The sequence below is a fragment of the Leopardus geoffroyi genome, chromosome C2 (genome assembly GCF_018350155.1).
Source record: "Leopardus geoffroyi isolate Oge1 chromosome C2, O.geoffroyi_Oge1_pat1.0, whole genome shotgun sequence".
Lineage (NCBI taxonomy): Eukaryota > Metazoa > Chordata > Mammalia > Carnivora > Felidae > Leopardus > Leopardus geoffroyi.
This window is the reverse complement of record NC_059333.1, coordinates 138357191-138374887: the sequence shown is the minus strand read 5'-3', so window position 1 is coordinate 138374887 and position 17697 is coordinate 138357191. Positions and strand designations below refer to the sequence as shown.

General features: G+C 37.7%; 1 protein-coding gene across 6 annotated transcripts in view; it reads left to right on the top strand.

Annotated features, from left to right (window-relative positions):
- ZNF385D (zinc finger protein 385D) overlaps positions 1 to 17697 on the top strand; it is an 896556-nt gene that overhangs the window by 772596 nt on the left and 106263 nt on the right. For all 6 annotated transcript variants that reach the window (XM_045503772.1, XM_045503773.1, XM_045436284.1 and 3 more), the window contains one exon: positions 3638 to 3748. In XM_045503772.1, the coding sequence (XP_045359728.1) occupies positions 3638 to 3748 (111 nt within the window). The remainder of the gene's footprint in view (positions 1 to 3637; positions 3749 to 17697) is intronic.

Genomic DNA, 17697 nt, shown 5'->3' with positions numbered 1-17697 from the left:
CGCGCGCGCGCGCGCGTGCGCGCGCGCATGAGCGGGGGAGGGGCAGAGAGAGAGAGGGAGACACAGAATCTGAAGTGGGCTCCAGGCTCCGAGCTGTCAGCACAGAGCCCTAGGAGGGGCTGGAACTCACGGAGTATGAGATCGTGACCTGAGCCGAAGCCAGACGCTCAACTGACTGAGCCACCCAGGCGCCCCATATTTTTTTATATTATAGTATCCTTCTAAGGGGACTTCAGTACTCCTAAATGGATTCTAGGCATAATTCACCTTATCCCCAGATGGGAATGGGCCCCATTTATGCACCAAACAGATGCAGTAGCATATGATAAAACAGCTACCTCTAAGTCAGCGACCTCTTTCCGCTTTTAATTTTTCCTGAGGTGTTGGGCTGAAAGGGGAATTATCCCCAAGTGTTCTCTGTGATTGCTGTCAGAGAAGCGTTGCGATGGCATGTTTAAACAAGTATAAAAGTGATCCTGGGACACAGAATGATGGCTGTTGAAGCAGCCAGATTCACACATTTGTGTGGCTTCTGGCTTGTCAAACTCTGTGCATTTTCCATTTAGGCTCTGAGGAAAGGAGGATGAAATGGGGTTGAGGAAGGTTTGGAAGATTAGCTGGGGTAGGAGACTTGAAGAACAAAATATATGTGTGTGTATATATGTACATATATGTGTGTGTTTATGTGTGTGTGTGTATAGAGAGGGAGAGAAAAAAGAACTTATACCATGTTTGTAGGTCTAAGCTAAGAAAGAGAGAGTAGCCTTTTTTTTTTTTCTTAAGTTTATTTATTTTGAGAGAGAGAGCACAAGTGGGAGGACGGGTAGAGAGAACGAGAGACAGAATCCCAAGCAGGCTCCAGGCCATCAATGCACAGCCCGATGCGGGGCTCGAGCTCATGAACCCATGAGATCATGACCTGAGCTGAGACCATGAGTCAGACACTTAACCAACCGTGTCACCTTGGTGCCCCAAAAGAGACTGTAGTTTTAAATTGATTTTTAATGTGTAGATTAAGACACGGAACTGAATGTAGGAATGTACTTTAGACTGTGTGTTAAGACTCGAAAAGATAATAAGAATTAACTGGAAACAATTCCCATGTTCATCAGCTGACGGATGGATAAAGACATTGTGGCATATCCGTGTAAAAGGAATACTGCTCAGCAATAAAAGGAATAAGCTACTGATGCGTGCCACAACATGGGTGAATCTTAAAAGCATTATACTGAGTGAAAGCTGTCAGGCAGGGTGCCTGGGTGGCTCAGTTGGCTCAGTGCCCAAGTCTTGAGTTAGGCTCAGGTCATGATCTCATGGTCGTAAGATCAAGCCTCATGCCCGGCTCCGTGCTGGATGTGGAACCTACTTAAGATTCATGTGTGCTTTCAAAAAAAAAAAAAAAATGCCGTCAAGCACAAAAAAACCACATGCTGTATGATTCCCTTTGGATGAACTTCAAGAAACAGCAAAAAGAACAGATAACAGACCAGTGACTTCAGAGGTGGGGAGTAGGAGTCATTATTGACCACACAGAGGCAGGAGGAAACTTTTCCAGGTAATAGAAATGTTCTATGTGATAATACTAGTTTTACGTATTTGCCAAACCCCATCAAATTCTACACTTAACGTTGCTAAAGTTTATTATATGTAAATTATACCTAAAATAAAACTGGTTAAAAAGAAAGTATGATATGAAAAAAAAAAAAAAGTATGGTAGAATTCACTAATAAGGAGAGAGGGGATCCTAGAATTTAAACAATTTCTGGAAATGACCAGAAAAATCATGGGGTAGCTGAGTTTCCTCCAGAATATGGGAAAGGATGAACATCAGATAAAAAAAGGAAAGTGATGATGGAAGATAAAAATTATGACATTTTTTAAATAAAGTATATATTTTTTAATGTTTATTGATTTAAAAGAGAGAGAGAGAGAGAGAGAGAGTGTGTGTGTGTGTGTGAGAGAGAGAGAGAGAGAGAGATCGGGAAAGGGGGAGAGAGAGAGGGAGAGAGAGAATCCCAAACAGGGGCACTGCACTGAGCACATGACCATGAGATCACAACCTGAGCCAATATGAAGAGTTGGACGCTTAACCAAATGAACCACCCCGGTGCCCCCTAAATGGTCAAGATAAACCTTTTATCAAGATAAACCTTAAGTTATTCTTAATCGTTGTAACTGTTTAATATATAAACCGCCTAGCCTATTACTTAGCTCATAGAAGGCACTTAATAAATGCTGAGTGCTATTATTTTTTTCTGTACATTAAGAATGCCTAGATAGCCTAGTGGGAATTGTGACTATACAGACAGAAGCTTCCTCCTACTTACCTGTGAAGACAGCCTATGAGTGAGCTGGTTTTGATAATCTGAAATACACAAAAGGACGTGGAATTTGTCAGTGACTTGTTTAGGGCAGTCAACAAACTACAACGTATCACAGAAGCTGAATATTAGAGCATCATTTCACAGACACATTCTTAGCTTTGTGGTATATGTCAAATCATTTCTAAGCCATCTTAATCCATTGTGAGACGATCATAAGAAGTTTATATCTGATGAGAGTTAAGAGTTCTAAAGTTTGCAGGCATTCAACAGAAGTAATGGCTGTATGTGTAACGTTTATTTCGAAATGTTTCTTGGTCATGTGAGAAATTAATAGTGTGCCAACAATGACCATAGGAGTGTGAGACTCAAGTTAACTTTGATCTTCACATGTGCTGTGATAGAGAAAATATAATAGCCAACATTTATTGACTTCGTAATGTGCTTAGCACTGACTGTGCTAAATAAATTTCACATTTATTACTGTTAAAACTCATCACCACCTTAGGGAGACACAGATAAGCAAAGAGGTTGCACAAGTATTAAGAAGCAGATCAAAATTTTTATCCGACTCCAACAGTTGAGAACCACTGATGTAGAATGTAGGACAAAGCTGATGGGTTTTATCAGATCTGGATTGCTGATACTGTGTGTTTGGTGTCACTTGACCTATAATGAGAATATGGGATGGAGAAAGTTAACTAATCTGGTCTAGACTGTCTGAACCTCAAATAATAAGTTCATAGAATAGCAATCTGTACTAAATGGTCAATAAATGATTGTTGAGTGAATTGATAGCTCTATACATTTGAATTCTTTGAAAGTAGGATTTATATACTACATTCTTAACATAGAAAAGGTACTGAACAAAGCATAAGGTTAATGTTGGATTATGGTGCATAATTTATTTTCAGAACTGTTCATCTGACCACGTCTATTCACAAGTCCATTTTGGGGCAATGGCATAGACACACTACTGTGTAAGATTGCTGGCATTTGCAATAACTTGAGTTTTGATAAACCTTTAATTATATTTTAGGTTTATCAAACTGAGACAATTGTTGATTGTAAATGAGAAAAACAGTTAGTATGCAAACTCTAATGGGTACATTTATCATTTTCTTATCATACTGAGCTTCGAGCTTATTGTCTATTTTCCAAGAAAGTAGAAATGCTGTTTCTTAGAATAAAAATGTTTTTTATAATGTGAGCAGTAGATTCAAGCTGTACAGATTGGCTCTTTAATGAAATAGGCAACATTCCAATGGAACTGACAAGCTTTATTTCTATTTGTTGTATTTTCTTTCTCATTACAGATGGACCCGATTCAGAAAGCTGTAATAAATCATACATTCGGGGTTCCTCTTCCTCATCGAAGAAAGCAAATCATATCATGCAACATTTGCCAGTTGAGATTTAATTCTGATGTAAGTTTACCATTTAGTATTCACTGAAAAAATGTATTATGCTGTTCTAATCTTGCAGAAGAGATTCCTTAAACATTTTTCTTCAGTAACTGAGCATGTCAAAATTCAAAGATAATATTTTTAACTCCTTACGTCCTTTAATTTCGGAGTTTATTGTATTATTTTTGGTTGCTTACTATGGGAACATCACACATATACAATATTTTGTACTTGCACTTTAATGGTATTTTATACTCTCTTGGGAATGCTAACTTTAGGTAATACACTTCCCTTTGGGGAATAGTCAAATTTAGGACCAACGAGACTTTTAATAAACTATTCCTCTGAAGTAAGATAGGTCCCAAATTGTATCTCAAGGCCAACATTTTGCTTTGTAAATTTTTTTACCTGCCTTGGTGGTTCCCAATTCCAGATCAGCTCTTGTGTCCTTGATGATATTTGTGATAGAGCTCTTAAGTTATAACCCCAGAAGTATTAGCATTTTAATAGGGAGTCTAAAAGACCTCAAAGCACTCGAGCCCCTGATGAATAAAACTTACGTGGAAAACACGATAGAAAGGAGACATTTGTAGACCTGACCAGTGCTTTGCAAATTATTCGCAGAGAATTATTCGTACTTTCCATACCTTTTCTAAGGGTCAGAAAATCTCTGGATTCATCACAAGTGAAGCTAATTTTGGCCTGTGGCCAATGTGAAAAATACTGCCTGCCTGCTTTGGTGTGGAGTTGGTGCTGAAAGATACAGAAAAGAGAAGGAATGTTGGTTTAGAAGGACTAGGAATAGAATACTTTTTGATACTGTAGGCAAACAGAGGATGGTAAAGTAACTCCTCTAAGCTGGCATTTTCTTGCCCTAAATTGACATGCGGTGTGGAGATGACCAAATGGATCTGGATTCTGGAGAATGTTAGGCTTTCGAAAATTTCATCTTTCTAGGCAAGTGGGTCCTGTAGGGTCTCTGATGGTGAGAAGAGCATACAAAGTAATCAGGCACAGAAAATAGACATGACAGTAATAAAGCATCTTTTTTCTTCTGTGAGGATGTTTCATTTTGTTTAAGGATTGCTACTATCTTATGAACTCATAGTAAAATCATCAGGTAGTTTTAGAATATTTCTTCTGTTGGCTTAGAAAAGAGTAGATTGCCAGCATAGCACCTGAATGGTATTTGTAGATATAAAAAAAGGGTATACTAGACATATGGCATTTTATTTAAAGAGCGGTTTAGGGGTTTTTGTTTTGTTTTGTTGTTTGTTTTTAAATACTGAGCGCTTTGATTGGATTTGAATTTTAAGACATTTGCCATAGTTTAATTTAATAACAGAAAATCTTTTCAACTGATAAATGTTATATAATAATCTCCTCCAACTGCTGTAAAAAAAGAAAGAAAGAGTCCTCTCGACTTGTAAATTAGAGTTCTGAACTCAAAAGTTGCAATTTTGATCATTTCTAAACATTTAACAAGAAATCATATAGTTCTGTAATTGCTATTTTAAGTGGCTCTTTCTTGATTTCTTTCCTTCTTAAATTGTATCGATATTTCACTTTGGAACTGATCAGATAATGATATAAAAGTCTCCCAGGAGCCATATTGTCAGCTTCTTACATCTAATGGGGGCTATTTCAATATCTCCTCCTGCCAACAATTTCACTGTCAATATTTTCCTCTGTGTTAAGTAAACTTCCTGTAAACTGGGAATCAGAAAGACACTTCAAGCTCGTTGAACCCAATCTCCTACTAAATTTAAGAAAACTATCTGCCACATCCAGGCTCGGTCTTTAGTTGGTTCTCTCCAGCTATGGGTCACTCACAACTTAAAGACAAATGTTCCTTTTTTTGTTGTTTTTGTTTTTGTTTTTGTTTCTGTTTTGAGTGTTCCTAATTCTGTAGATGGCTATCAAAGTCATATTTGGAGTCTTTAGAATTACTACTGGGTATGCATTAAGATTAACATAATAGTTTCTTCTTATAAAATGTCATCTTGTTTTATAAAATGTAATCTCGTTTTATTTTCTTGATGAGAGAATAGCAATTTATTTTGCTAATGAAGTTTCAAGGTGATACAGAAATCAGTATGTATTTATTGGGGACAGTTGCTTCTCATTCTCACAGTTTTGTTTTCAGGTATGTACATGACATGTGGTCCAAGGAAAATGGCCAAGGTATTTGGAGAAGTTAGACTAATCAGTCTGGGCCATAATCACACAATTGCAGACTTGACCATTCACTAGATGGTTACTGCATTTATCTTCTATTGCTGCTGTAACAAACCATGGCAAACAGTGGTTTAAAACATAAATGCGTGATTTTACAGTTCTGGATGGGAAGTCAGAAATGGGCCTCACTGTGCTATAAGCAAGGTGTTGGCAGGGTTATGTTCTTTCTAGAGGCTCCAGGGGAGAATTCAGTTCCTTGCCTTTCTTTTCCAGATTCTAGAGGTCACCCTGTTTCCTTTGCTCATGACTCCCTTCCATCTTTAGAGCAAGCAATGACCAGATGAATCTTTCTCACACTGAATGACTCTGACCTTCACTTATCTGACTGCTTCTTCATGTTTAAGGACCCTGATGAACACAATGAATTCATCTGGATAATCCAGGATAATTTCTCTGTTACAAAATCAGCTGATTAGCAACCTAATTCCATCTGCTAACTTAATCCCCCTTTGTCATATAATAAAACGTATTCATAGTTTCCAGGGATTAGGACTTAAATACCATTATTCTGCCTAGCATGGATACTCATTCAGATGTTTGGCTTAGATTTGAACTGAATTTTATGGCCACTTGAATTTATCAGGTAATTACCCAGTATACTTTTGTTGCTGTATATAAACTGGACACATGTGAATTCATTGCTTTTACATTTTTATCTTGAACCTTAAATATAAATTCTCTATACACTGTTAATTTTTAAAATTGCAGATTAATAAAAACAGGAAGACCCAATGTTGTTGACCTTATAAATGACATAGCAACATTTTACCTATGATTTACAAACAAAATATAATTATTGCAAAGTTGAAATACAGGAGTGGAAACTCTCTTAGAGACTTAAAAATGTCTCTGTAGCATTATTATGTCAATAAGGGAAACTAATGTGCAGGAAATATGAGATTTGTTTACTATTGACTGGTCATGTCCATAAATAGCAGTTTTATAAAACATTCAATACTGAATGCCAAGATCAATTGTATTTATCATCCATTCATCCACATATAAGAAAATAATCTCTAAATTAAGAGAAAATACAAATGTTTTCTAGATAGATATAGATACATGTCACATTTGACCATATTAATCCCAGGAAAAAGGCTTTATAATCCCGTTACAACTGCATCTACTCCTTCCAGGTAAATCTGGAATTTATTGTCCTATTTCCATTATTAAACGTAGAATTATTCTGAAAAAGTAACACTGTAATTTACTTGTATGCTTGGTTGCATCCTTAATCACATAGGAAAGTGTTTTTGCCTTATGAACCTTTTTACATTTCAAAGCTTCTTCCCTTTCCAATGAAAATAATAGCTTGTATTTCTTTTCATCTCCGCATCATGAAAATTCAATTTCCTTTCCCTCTATGCTTTTATTTATCTTTTAACCCTTCATATTATAAACTGCGGAGTTTGGTTTTATGCTATTGCTGTTTCCTGTACAGTACATTTTCTATTTTTGGCCCTGGAGATATCTTTTTAAATGACATATCATACTGTATGTACTTTAAATGAGATTGCTTTCTTCTGGCGTAGGCTTTTTCTTTGAAAAAAACTTTTCTTGACATTTACATGAAACACACATAGAGGTTATGCAAAAAGTTCCCAGTTAAAGACCAAAAGATTATAAATTGTCCAGTTATTTTATCAGCATCTTCAAATAAGCATAAATTGCCATTGACCTGGGCAAGCTATTAAGTGTACCTTTGAAAGACAACTTATAGCGGGACCAGTATGGACACAAGGTTATTTAGCGAGATACAGAATGATTACTTGATGACTATGTATAAGAGTGGAAAGTAAGGTCTCAGGCCCCAAACTAAAGAATGATTAGGTTGTAGCATCTAAGAGTCACTACGATTAACCTCCTGACACTAATGTTTCATAATATGTTAGAGACAGAAGAAAATGTTTGCTGATTTCCCATGTGGAAACTGAGATGCAGAGAATATAGGACACATACAAGGGCCACCTGGCCAGTCACTGGCCACACAAAGTCAGCGTCCACACTCATCCACTGTTTCTGCTCTGTCTGGTCCAGGCAGAGTAGCAGGTCCATCCAAAGTCTCCAGCCAATCCTATGGTAATGGTGTGGCTGGAGATCTGCATGTTCCCAGAGAGAAGCCATAGGGGCTCCTTCCTTCTTGGAACTAACTGGATGTGACAGCTGTTGTAGAGGTCATCTACGCCTGGGTGAGGCCTTGCCCACAAGTGCTTGTGAGTACACTCAAATGGCATCACCCATATTCAGTCACACAATTTAATCATAAACACGGTGAAAATTTCAATGTAGATGCAAATTACTGAGAGATAATGTAGTAGCAACATGTCATTTATGACTCAGGACTGTCAAGCATCAATTATGTCAAGGGGCTGTTTTGTAAGTCAGAGGGGAAAACCACCTTGGAGCTCTTGGACCCCTTCAAAGGGGAACCTTGGGATTATGACCAATATAATTGATATATTTTTCAACAGTATTATAAGATAGAAATCATTATTATTTTTCTACATTTTGGATCCCAGAAATGTAGTGGAGTTAAGCAATACATCTGAATTTAATTTATATCTTCATGTTAACTTCTGTTATATTGCCAAATGAGGCAATATAATGATGAAGTTGCTAAAAGGAGCATTTTTTTTCCTATCAAATGACCAAATTAGATGATTAAACATTTGTAACATCATATCTTAAGAAACACCTTTTAAATATTTATATCTGTATTATTTATGGGGGTTGATATTAAAAGGAAATACTGCTTAGAGGGAGAGAAAAAAAAACTAATAGTGGTTGTACTGGAGTTGAAGAACTACTCCTCTTTCTACTTTTATTTTCCAAATTTCCTTTATGAGCATGCTTAAAGTTTATAAAGGAAAAAGGAATTGTTGCATGGACTATCTTATTATGGCTTTTAAATCACATACTTTGTCCTAAATTATAAATTCCGTTTTGAAGGCCTTTGATGCAATTTCGTGAATATTTCTTGCCTATTTCTGGCAGTGTCTCCAGTCTCAAAACATGCCCAGCAGAGTTCATAGATATTGTTGCCTCATTCAGATTTCAGCATTTTATTGCATGTCCTAGGAGAAGGGTTAATAAAATTGTATGCATGGGGGTACAGCATGCAGCAGAGAAGCTGATGTGATGGTAGGAAAATCATCGGATCAGAATTTAGATAACCTCTTGTCTAGATCTGCCCTTTTTTTTTTCTTTTTTGTTGGCTACATGTCCTGGGGCTCTTTGTTGAACTTACAGGACCCATTATCATCTTATTTAAAATTAATAGGCATCCCTTCTAGCCATGTTGTAAGAATTATAAAATAGAACGTGTAGGCAATCAGATTATAAACTGTATAGCAAATGAAATGGAAACTTCATTTTTGTGTTATGGGATGAATAATGTGGTTATCATTATTTTATTCTCTGAATGTTAAATTACTTTTTTTTTATTTTTTAAGTGTTTTTATTTATTTTTGAGACAGAGAGAGACAGAGCATGAGCAGGGGAGGGTCAGAGAGAGAGGGAGACTCAGAATCCCAAGCAGGCTCCAGGCTCTGACCTGTCAGCACAGAGCCTGACACGGGGCTCGAACTCACAGATTGTGAGATCATGACCTGAGCCTGTGAGATCATGACCTGAGCCGAAGTCGGATGCTTAACCGACTGAGCCACACAGGCACCCCTGTTAAATTATTTCTTAAGAAATACTGAAGTTTGAAAAGATCTATCTTCAAGGAAAGTACTTAAAGGGCTCTACCCCATTGAAAGTGCCTGGGTTTAGTGTATTTTTGTGTTGATTTGAGGTTCTCACTCCTCATAAATCTTTACCTTTTACCTTTTAAAAACCACAGGGTCAACTTGTCAGTGACAAAGCTGCTTTATTAGCAGTTCTCAACCTCTTTAAAGTCTGTTGCTGCTGCTGCTAAGTCCCAAAGGATTTTCTGGGGGACCCACTTAGAAATTAAATTGCAGGCAGCTTTGAAACGTCTCTTTCATAAGACAGTGTCTCCTGTTAGTCTTCAGGACTCACAGAGCTATTTAGAGGTTTGGGCTGAGCACTGTGGCCTTCCTACTGGGTGCTTTTTCTTCTTCAAAAGTACTTCTGTGACAGGGCCATTCAGCTTCTATAAGAGGAGACACATCCGGGGCCTGATGAGGTTTAGTTTCACTGTCGCGTCACCGTCGTGTGAGAGACTGGCTCTGGGGCATGTGGTGATGAACTGTAGGTTTGGCTGCATTCGAAACGAGCGCCTGGGACATCTCTTTTGAAAGGCTTGTGCTCTGAGTGTGCATTTGGGCCCCATTTCATCGCTCAGCCTCACCAGCTTGTACTTCCTGAATGGAGCCCACAGATCTGTCAGGAATTCTCAGAAAACAAAACTTGGAACAGAAGGACCAGGCAAAAAATATTGGGTCTGGCTGTTAGAGATTTCAGGAGAAAATGAGCCAGTCAAGAGCACAGGCACCTAGTTAAGCATCGTGCCTCTTTGGCAGGCTTTTAAAAATAAAACTTCAACATTGGGATATTTTGGGACTCTCTGAATCAGGCTTTGATATTCCAGAGTTTCATCTGTGGATGGAATGAAGGGTATGGGACTGAGAAAAGAGAACTCTTTGTAAAAGAGTCCCTATTTCTCTAGTTATTCTAGTTATTTTTTTCCCTTTATAAACAAAGAAAAACAAAATAATAAAATTCACTATTGTATCAGATTCTCCTAGACATGGCAAACTTGAGCATTGTCTCTAGAAAGAGAAGTTGATTTAAGATTTGAGTAGATGTTGGGACGCTTGGGTGGCTCAGTCCGTTAAGCATTGACTTTGGCTCAGGTCATGATCCTGCACTTCCTGGGTTTAAGCGCCGTGTTGGGCTCTGTGCTGACAGCTCAGAGCCTGGAGCCTGCTTTGGATTCTGTGTCTCCTTCTCTGTCCCTCTCCCGCTCATGCTCATGCTCTGTCTCTTAAAAATAAACATTAAAAAAAATTTTTTAAAGGTATGAGTAGATGTGTTACATACCTTTGGTAATCGAAGCAATATTTGTATTTCTATAGAGGACTGTGAGCACCTCAAAGAATTGCTGTGTGTTAGGACTTCAAGATGTCTAAGAAGTCATTCTGTCCGTTTTAGAGATTGTCGAGATGGCAAAATCACAGGTCAGAATACGAGTTGGCTTGTCCAACATTTCTAAGCTGTTGAAATAGCTGGTGGGGCTGGAAACAGCCCTTACGTCCCAGCATAGTGCTTTTATTTGTCATACCAGGTGACATGCCCCAAGGGAAATTTATTTTGGGATTTGCACCGGCATCAGCTGACAGTTTGCAACTGAGGCAATTGGTCACATAAGTTCTACACCCACTACAGAAGCTAATCAAGGTGGACACACTCATTGCTAGCTTGTGAGAAGTACAGATTGCTGGAATGTGGAAACACATTTCCAAACTGAGTCCCACTTGAGGGGCAATGTGATTGTACCGAATATTGAAGGAGCACGTGAGAATCTGTGCTGAGAGTCTGTTCCATCCAACGACACCTATTGAAGGCAGAGTTTTCAGAAGAGGACTAAACATGAGCGAAGCATAAAAGGGCAGAATATGGGGAAGGTAGAATGTGGCGACGCAAGAGGTGTGTTTCCAATTAAACGAACTGACAGTTGTCCGTGTGTGCCCCAAAGATGAAGCAGGGAAGCCTATTAACGTAAGGAAAGCTCTACAAGTCTTAGCTATCACTCGATGAATTTTTAACAAATAATTGAATGCAATGCTCAAGACTAGAAACATTTTTCTTTATTGCTATCGTAAGAAAATTAAGGTAGAGGGGGGCGCCTGGGTGGCGCAGTCGGTTAAGCGTCCGACTTCAGCCAGGTCACGATCTCGCGGTCCGTGAGTTCGAGCCCCGCATCGGGCTCTGGGCTGATGGCTCAGAGCCTGGAGCCTGTTTCCGATTCTGTGTCTCCCTCTCTCTCTGCCCCTCCCCCGTTCATGCTCTGTCTCTCTCTGTCCCAAAAATAAATAAACGTTGAAAAAAAAAATTTTTTTTTTAAATAAAAAAAAAATAAATAAAAAAAGAAAATTAAGGTAGAAACAGGAGGCTCCAGGATGGTCTACGCTTCAGCTTCATTGAGGACATTTAGAATAATTGCTACATTTTGATAAAACATAGAAGTTTAGGTTGCCTTTTCCCCAGTGCCTGATCCCTTTGCAATACAGGATTCATATCCTAAGCAACTGTTCTTTATAACCGAAAAAGGAAAGTTCACTTGACTTTAAAGGGAGATAAATACATGGGACTAGACTTGAGCACAGCCTTGAAACTGGTTCTCATAACTTTGAAACCTTGCCTTGTAGCAATCTCTGATTTTTAGGTTATTTGGGAAAAAAAGTATATTCAAAAACTCCCAGCTTTAACATTATGATTATACCCTGAAGATTTCAGGGTACACCGGTAACTTCATCACTGGCTAATGATGCCTTTGTTGGCCATGGAATAGAAAATCCTTGATGTAACCTGGTTGCCCAGAAATTGCTTGATATGCGTATCTACTCTAAATGTCACCAGTCATTTTATATCTCTTTTTGCAAGTATATGCACTTCTTAATCTATTACGGGGCACTAACAGTACTTGGGGAAACTAAATGTAGAAACTGGGTTAATGATCACCAATAATTGAAAGTCTCAGAAATGAAATTTGTTCATCCCTTTCCATATATTATGGTCAGTATTTGTCAGATCCCTTGTCCTTTTTGTTATATTTCATTTTAGTTTATTCAGCATTTAATAAGCCATCAGTTTTGCCATGACCCTGGAAACTAGGACAGTAGAGGGATTTGTTTCTGGGCAGAAGAGCAAAGGAATTTAAGAAAAAGGTAGTTTATGTTAGTGTCTATTCTTTTGTCATTTTGGGTTTTGTAGCCCTTTGTATCCTGGCTTTCTTAACAGTTGCTATCTGTTGTCTGTTTCACTGACTCCTGTTATCTGTATTAATTAACTAGAGTAATTGTACCTTTTTCAAGGGTCCACAGGGCCAAAGTTTCCTTATAGATGAGATGAACATATCCATTCATTTTATCTCCTTCACAGTAAGTTTCTTATGATGACCAGTTTAAAAGTGGCCATTTGATTTTACTGTGAGCTTCAGGAGATTGAAATTGTACCAGGCATGCTATAAATTACACACTGCATTAGGATTATGGTGCTAGAATTTCTTATATGACCTTAGAACCAGAACTTGAAAAACATGGATGCCTTCCTTCGTACTCTCTAGATCTCTGTATAATCTAGCCACTGTTTTAGAACACTGTTGTACACCCACCATTCTGGCCCAGATTCACCTTTTTCAAGCCTGCCAAACCTCATTGCAGATGCTAAATACTGCCTCTGGGATCTGTTGTCTCAGTCCAAATCTATGTTTTGATGTTAATTGAATGTGATAGTGGTAAAGGTTGCAGTCATTTGGGGAGCTTATTCCTTGTGAGGAGGGAGCTGCGGAGGGTAAACGGAGGCCTGGTGTGCTATGCAAGTTTAATTTTCTGCGTCCACCTGTCATGTTTCAGTAATACTTTGAGAAGCAGAGAGAGAACTTTTAAGAACTGCCCAGGTAACATTGAGCGTATGTGGTTTACTGTTTATTGGGCCTAAATGAGCTTTTAAATTCCTTCCATAGGAAATCTGTGGAGGTGGAGGTAGGGAAAATTTATTCTTACCAGGTTTATCGGGATATCAGATCGGTCTGTACAACTTACACCTTCTCTCAGATGCCTTTATAAATAAGGTTTCAGAAGGTAGTCTCTTAACAGGTTTTTTATCCATTTCCCAGGCAGGGCTTATTTTCTCTGCATCAGCGAACTTGTCATGATAATCAACTTTTTTGTCCCAACCATCAATCACTCTTGATTACAGCTGGGTAGAAGTTCTGTTCTGTTGATCAGCTCATCAGTGCACATGATATTACACCTGGAGGCCAGTACAAATCATCCCTCGATGGGGAAAGCTTTCCCTTCAAGGCTTTTGTCGACGGTTTTATCATTTACATTTGGGTCTCATTGAGTTGTCATGTCTAACTTTAACTCTGCTTTCTCCCATGAAATATTCTCCTGAAATAGCTCTCAAGGTTTGCTCGATCATTTGTGCGATATGGTTATTATGTTCATGCTTTGGCTTTCTTAATTCAAATAGTAGCTTATGATCTATTGTTTCCTTACTTTCATATCAACTTTTTTTCCGTTCTTAATGCAGTCATTGTAGAAATTAAAATCCCGCGAATCATAATTCAATGAATATTCAGGACTTCTGTAAAAAAACAGTTTAGCATATGTTTTAGTAGAATGTTTGCAAGTCTAATTTTGTTGATTTTTAATGGTTTCCTAAGTTAGGTTTTTTGTTTTATGTTTTGGCTTGGGCTAGGGAATATTTATCTTTAATTTTCATCTTATTTTAAGTAACACTAAGTAGCTATCTTCATGGTTTAAAAAGACATTGAGAAGTAAATGTTTTAAAATCAATTGCTCAAACTCAGCATTACTCTTTGCTGTGTCTGCAATATATGTTATGCGAAGTAAAATTATTTCTTATTTCTCTAAGCCAACTTCTATTTCTTAAAACAGGAGCATGTTCAGATAAGTACTACAGCAATGATAGAACATTATCATGGTAAAATATTTATTGATTTCATAAAGTATTTAAAATAAATGTATGATTAAATAAACATTTAATATGTCCTCGGTGCATCCCACAAAGATAATTTTTCTTTTTTTATTGCATTTTGTTGTGTTTTATTACTTTATAAAATCCAGAACAATAATTTAGAGAAGCGTAAGAGATATTTTAACGTTTAGAGTGCAAAGTATAAAGAAAACTGAATGGAATATGAACTTACAAAATAATGCGGATTTGATTAGATTTCATGCCTTTCCCTTAAAAAGGATGAATTAGAAAAACCTAAAGTTTCCTGTGTGGCTGGACTTCCCATGATAATGATATATTTCCATTTTTTGTGTGTAATAGGACAACAGTAGGGGAGAGACTGATGCTTTCTTTTGATACCGATATTCGGGTATTATTAGTTCTTACTTTAATCCCCAAAACAAAATGAGGGCAAATGGCATCCCTTAACAAGAAAGCGATCCATGCAGAAGCATATAAACCACACAACACTAAATGGGGTTTGGTTTTTAAAGGCTGAGCTAACAGCTCAAGCTGGTTCACTGATAGATCTGTTGTCTTGGCTCTCTTACCAGGATAGGAGCTGATCGCTTCGGGCGAGAGATGCTATGTCATTATGCAGGTTTAACAATTAACGAGAATGTATGCACCCACTGTTGTGGCTCTTTATTAGCAGTCAGCAGACTGGATGTTATAATGAAGAGTAGGTCAGAATAGTTCATCTCTTCTTAGCCCAGAGAGGCTAGTCAAATGGTTTGCCACAAAGAACTTGGCATCTTAGTCTGCCATATGACTTTTTTTTACTTTTAAATAGTAGCCACAGCGTATAACCTAATGCCAAACTTTGAACATCAGCCCCAAAGAAGGGGCTGTGTTTATATATTCATAAAACACTCAGATTGTCTGAAAAAATTCATTACAATTTATTGGAGGCTGATATGAAAGGACACACCTTTATTTTGAATAACTCAAGGAGAGTTTTCTCCTTCTTTTCGTCTAGTGTTTTCCGGGTGGATATGTTTAGTTACATTGTAGTTCGTTGGCACATTTCATGTTGGCAGAAAATTTAATGCAGATTTTGGAAAGTGAGACATTTGGGGTGGGATCCAGTTACTAAAATTTTACCATGTAATCTCTAATTTGAAACATGTTGTCAATCTTTAAATTAAAAAAAAAAATGCTGAGAATTAAAAGCTCAGTGAAAACAGAGATTGTATCAAAGGTATTTCCACCAAAGGTATAGAAATCAGTGTGGGGGTTTTGTTGTTTTTAAACAAACCACTGTGTCGCTGAAGAACCTTGAAAGAGTAGGCCCTAATGTAGTTCTATCTCATGAAGAGATGTATTCTCTATAAAAAGTTTCTCAATTCTGGTTTACAGGAGAATGACTTCAGTGTCTGGAGGTGGAGGAGAGGAATAAGTTAATTATGTTGATTTCAAAATGGCACCCATATTTGTTTCTTCAGCTGAAATCTCTTCCTCAACTTCATATTTGAATATCAATGGCTTAGTTAGTATTTTCACTTGGTTAGCTAAGAGATAACTCAGATTGAAAATGTTCATAACTATAAGCCCATTCCCTTCTGCATTTCCCTGATAATGGCAGCTCCGTGTTTTTGTTTCATCTGGTAAAAATACTGAAATCACCCTTTCTTACTATCTCGCACCCTATGTTCAATGTTACACAAATTATGTTAGTTCTACCTCCCAAATATATCCAGAATCTGACCTCTCCACCACCTTCTTGCTACCACACTGGTCCAAGCCACCATCCGTCAACTATCATTTAGATGATTACAAACATCCTCTTAATTATTCTCTTAGCTTCTACTCCTTTTACTCAACATTTTTAACTTGGTAAGTTGAAACCAGATGGCTTTTCTGTTTAAAATCCTCCAATGTGGTACGTTCCCCTTACATTAAAAGGCAAAATCCTTAGACTGGCTCTCCAACCCTATGAAATATGGACTTCGGGAGCCTTTCTGACCTCTTCTCCTCCCATCACCCCCTCAGGTGCTCTTCTGCAAACACATTGGCCCCTTTTGCAGGGCCGGGACTGGAGTAAGGCAATTGAGGCACTCAGACACAAAATTTAATAAGGGTTGCTAAAAAAGTGAGTAATCAGAATGAATATTAAATGCAATAGTAAAGAGGTAAAATTGGCAGACTGTGGTCTTTATGCTGTCCACCCATTTTTGTAGATAAATTTTTACTGGAACCAGGCGAGTGAGGCAGGGTTGTACAAGTACGGGGTCAGATCCTGTCTTACTTAATTTGGATACTTTGTCCACAATAGGTTTTGTTTGTTTTGGTTTTAATTTTTTTAAATATTAAATACTTAATTTTTTTAAAATAATATGAAAATATTATTCATCTTGATCCCTGAATTGTTTAGTATCCCCTTAAGTTTTTCTCCTGATGCAAATACCTCACTTACCTCAACTTCGTTCTAACCCAGCTCTTACTATACCTAGAATACACCTGGCTCATTCCTACCTCTATGTCTTTGCATGGACTCTCTCTCTCTCTCTGCCTGGAATTCCCTTTCCTCAGATTTCTACATTTTTTAAAGCTTTATTCAAATATTATCATCTCATGATGCAACCACTGTGTTTAGGATTTCAGCCCCTGTCGTTCCTCCTCTCCTTACCTGATGGTTTTTCCCCTAAGAACTAATTACATCCTAATATACTTCATGATTTACTTATTTATTATGTTTATTGTCCACTGCCAATTAGAATATAAGCTCTCTTGGGACAAAGACTGTTTGTCTGTTTGATTCACTGTTTTATCAAGTACTTAAGCAGTGCTTGATATGTAGTGCTTAATAAATATTTATTGAGTGTATAAGTTAATGGCTAAGTAAATATCAGGATGCTCCCCTGAGGTAGATAGATGATAGATAGATAGACAGATCGATGTCGAAGCTTCATTTCACCTAAGCTTTATGATATGTCAGCCCTCCCCCAATTTCCTCTTCTTTCATACTCAAACCAGGGAAGTCCCATGACAAGGAACAGAGACATTCTTAGGGGAGATGGAAGAAGCTCCCTTTGCCCTAGTTCATTCACCCTTAGTGAACA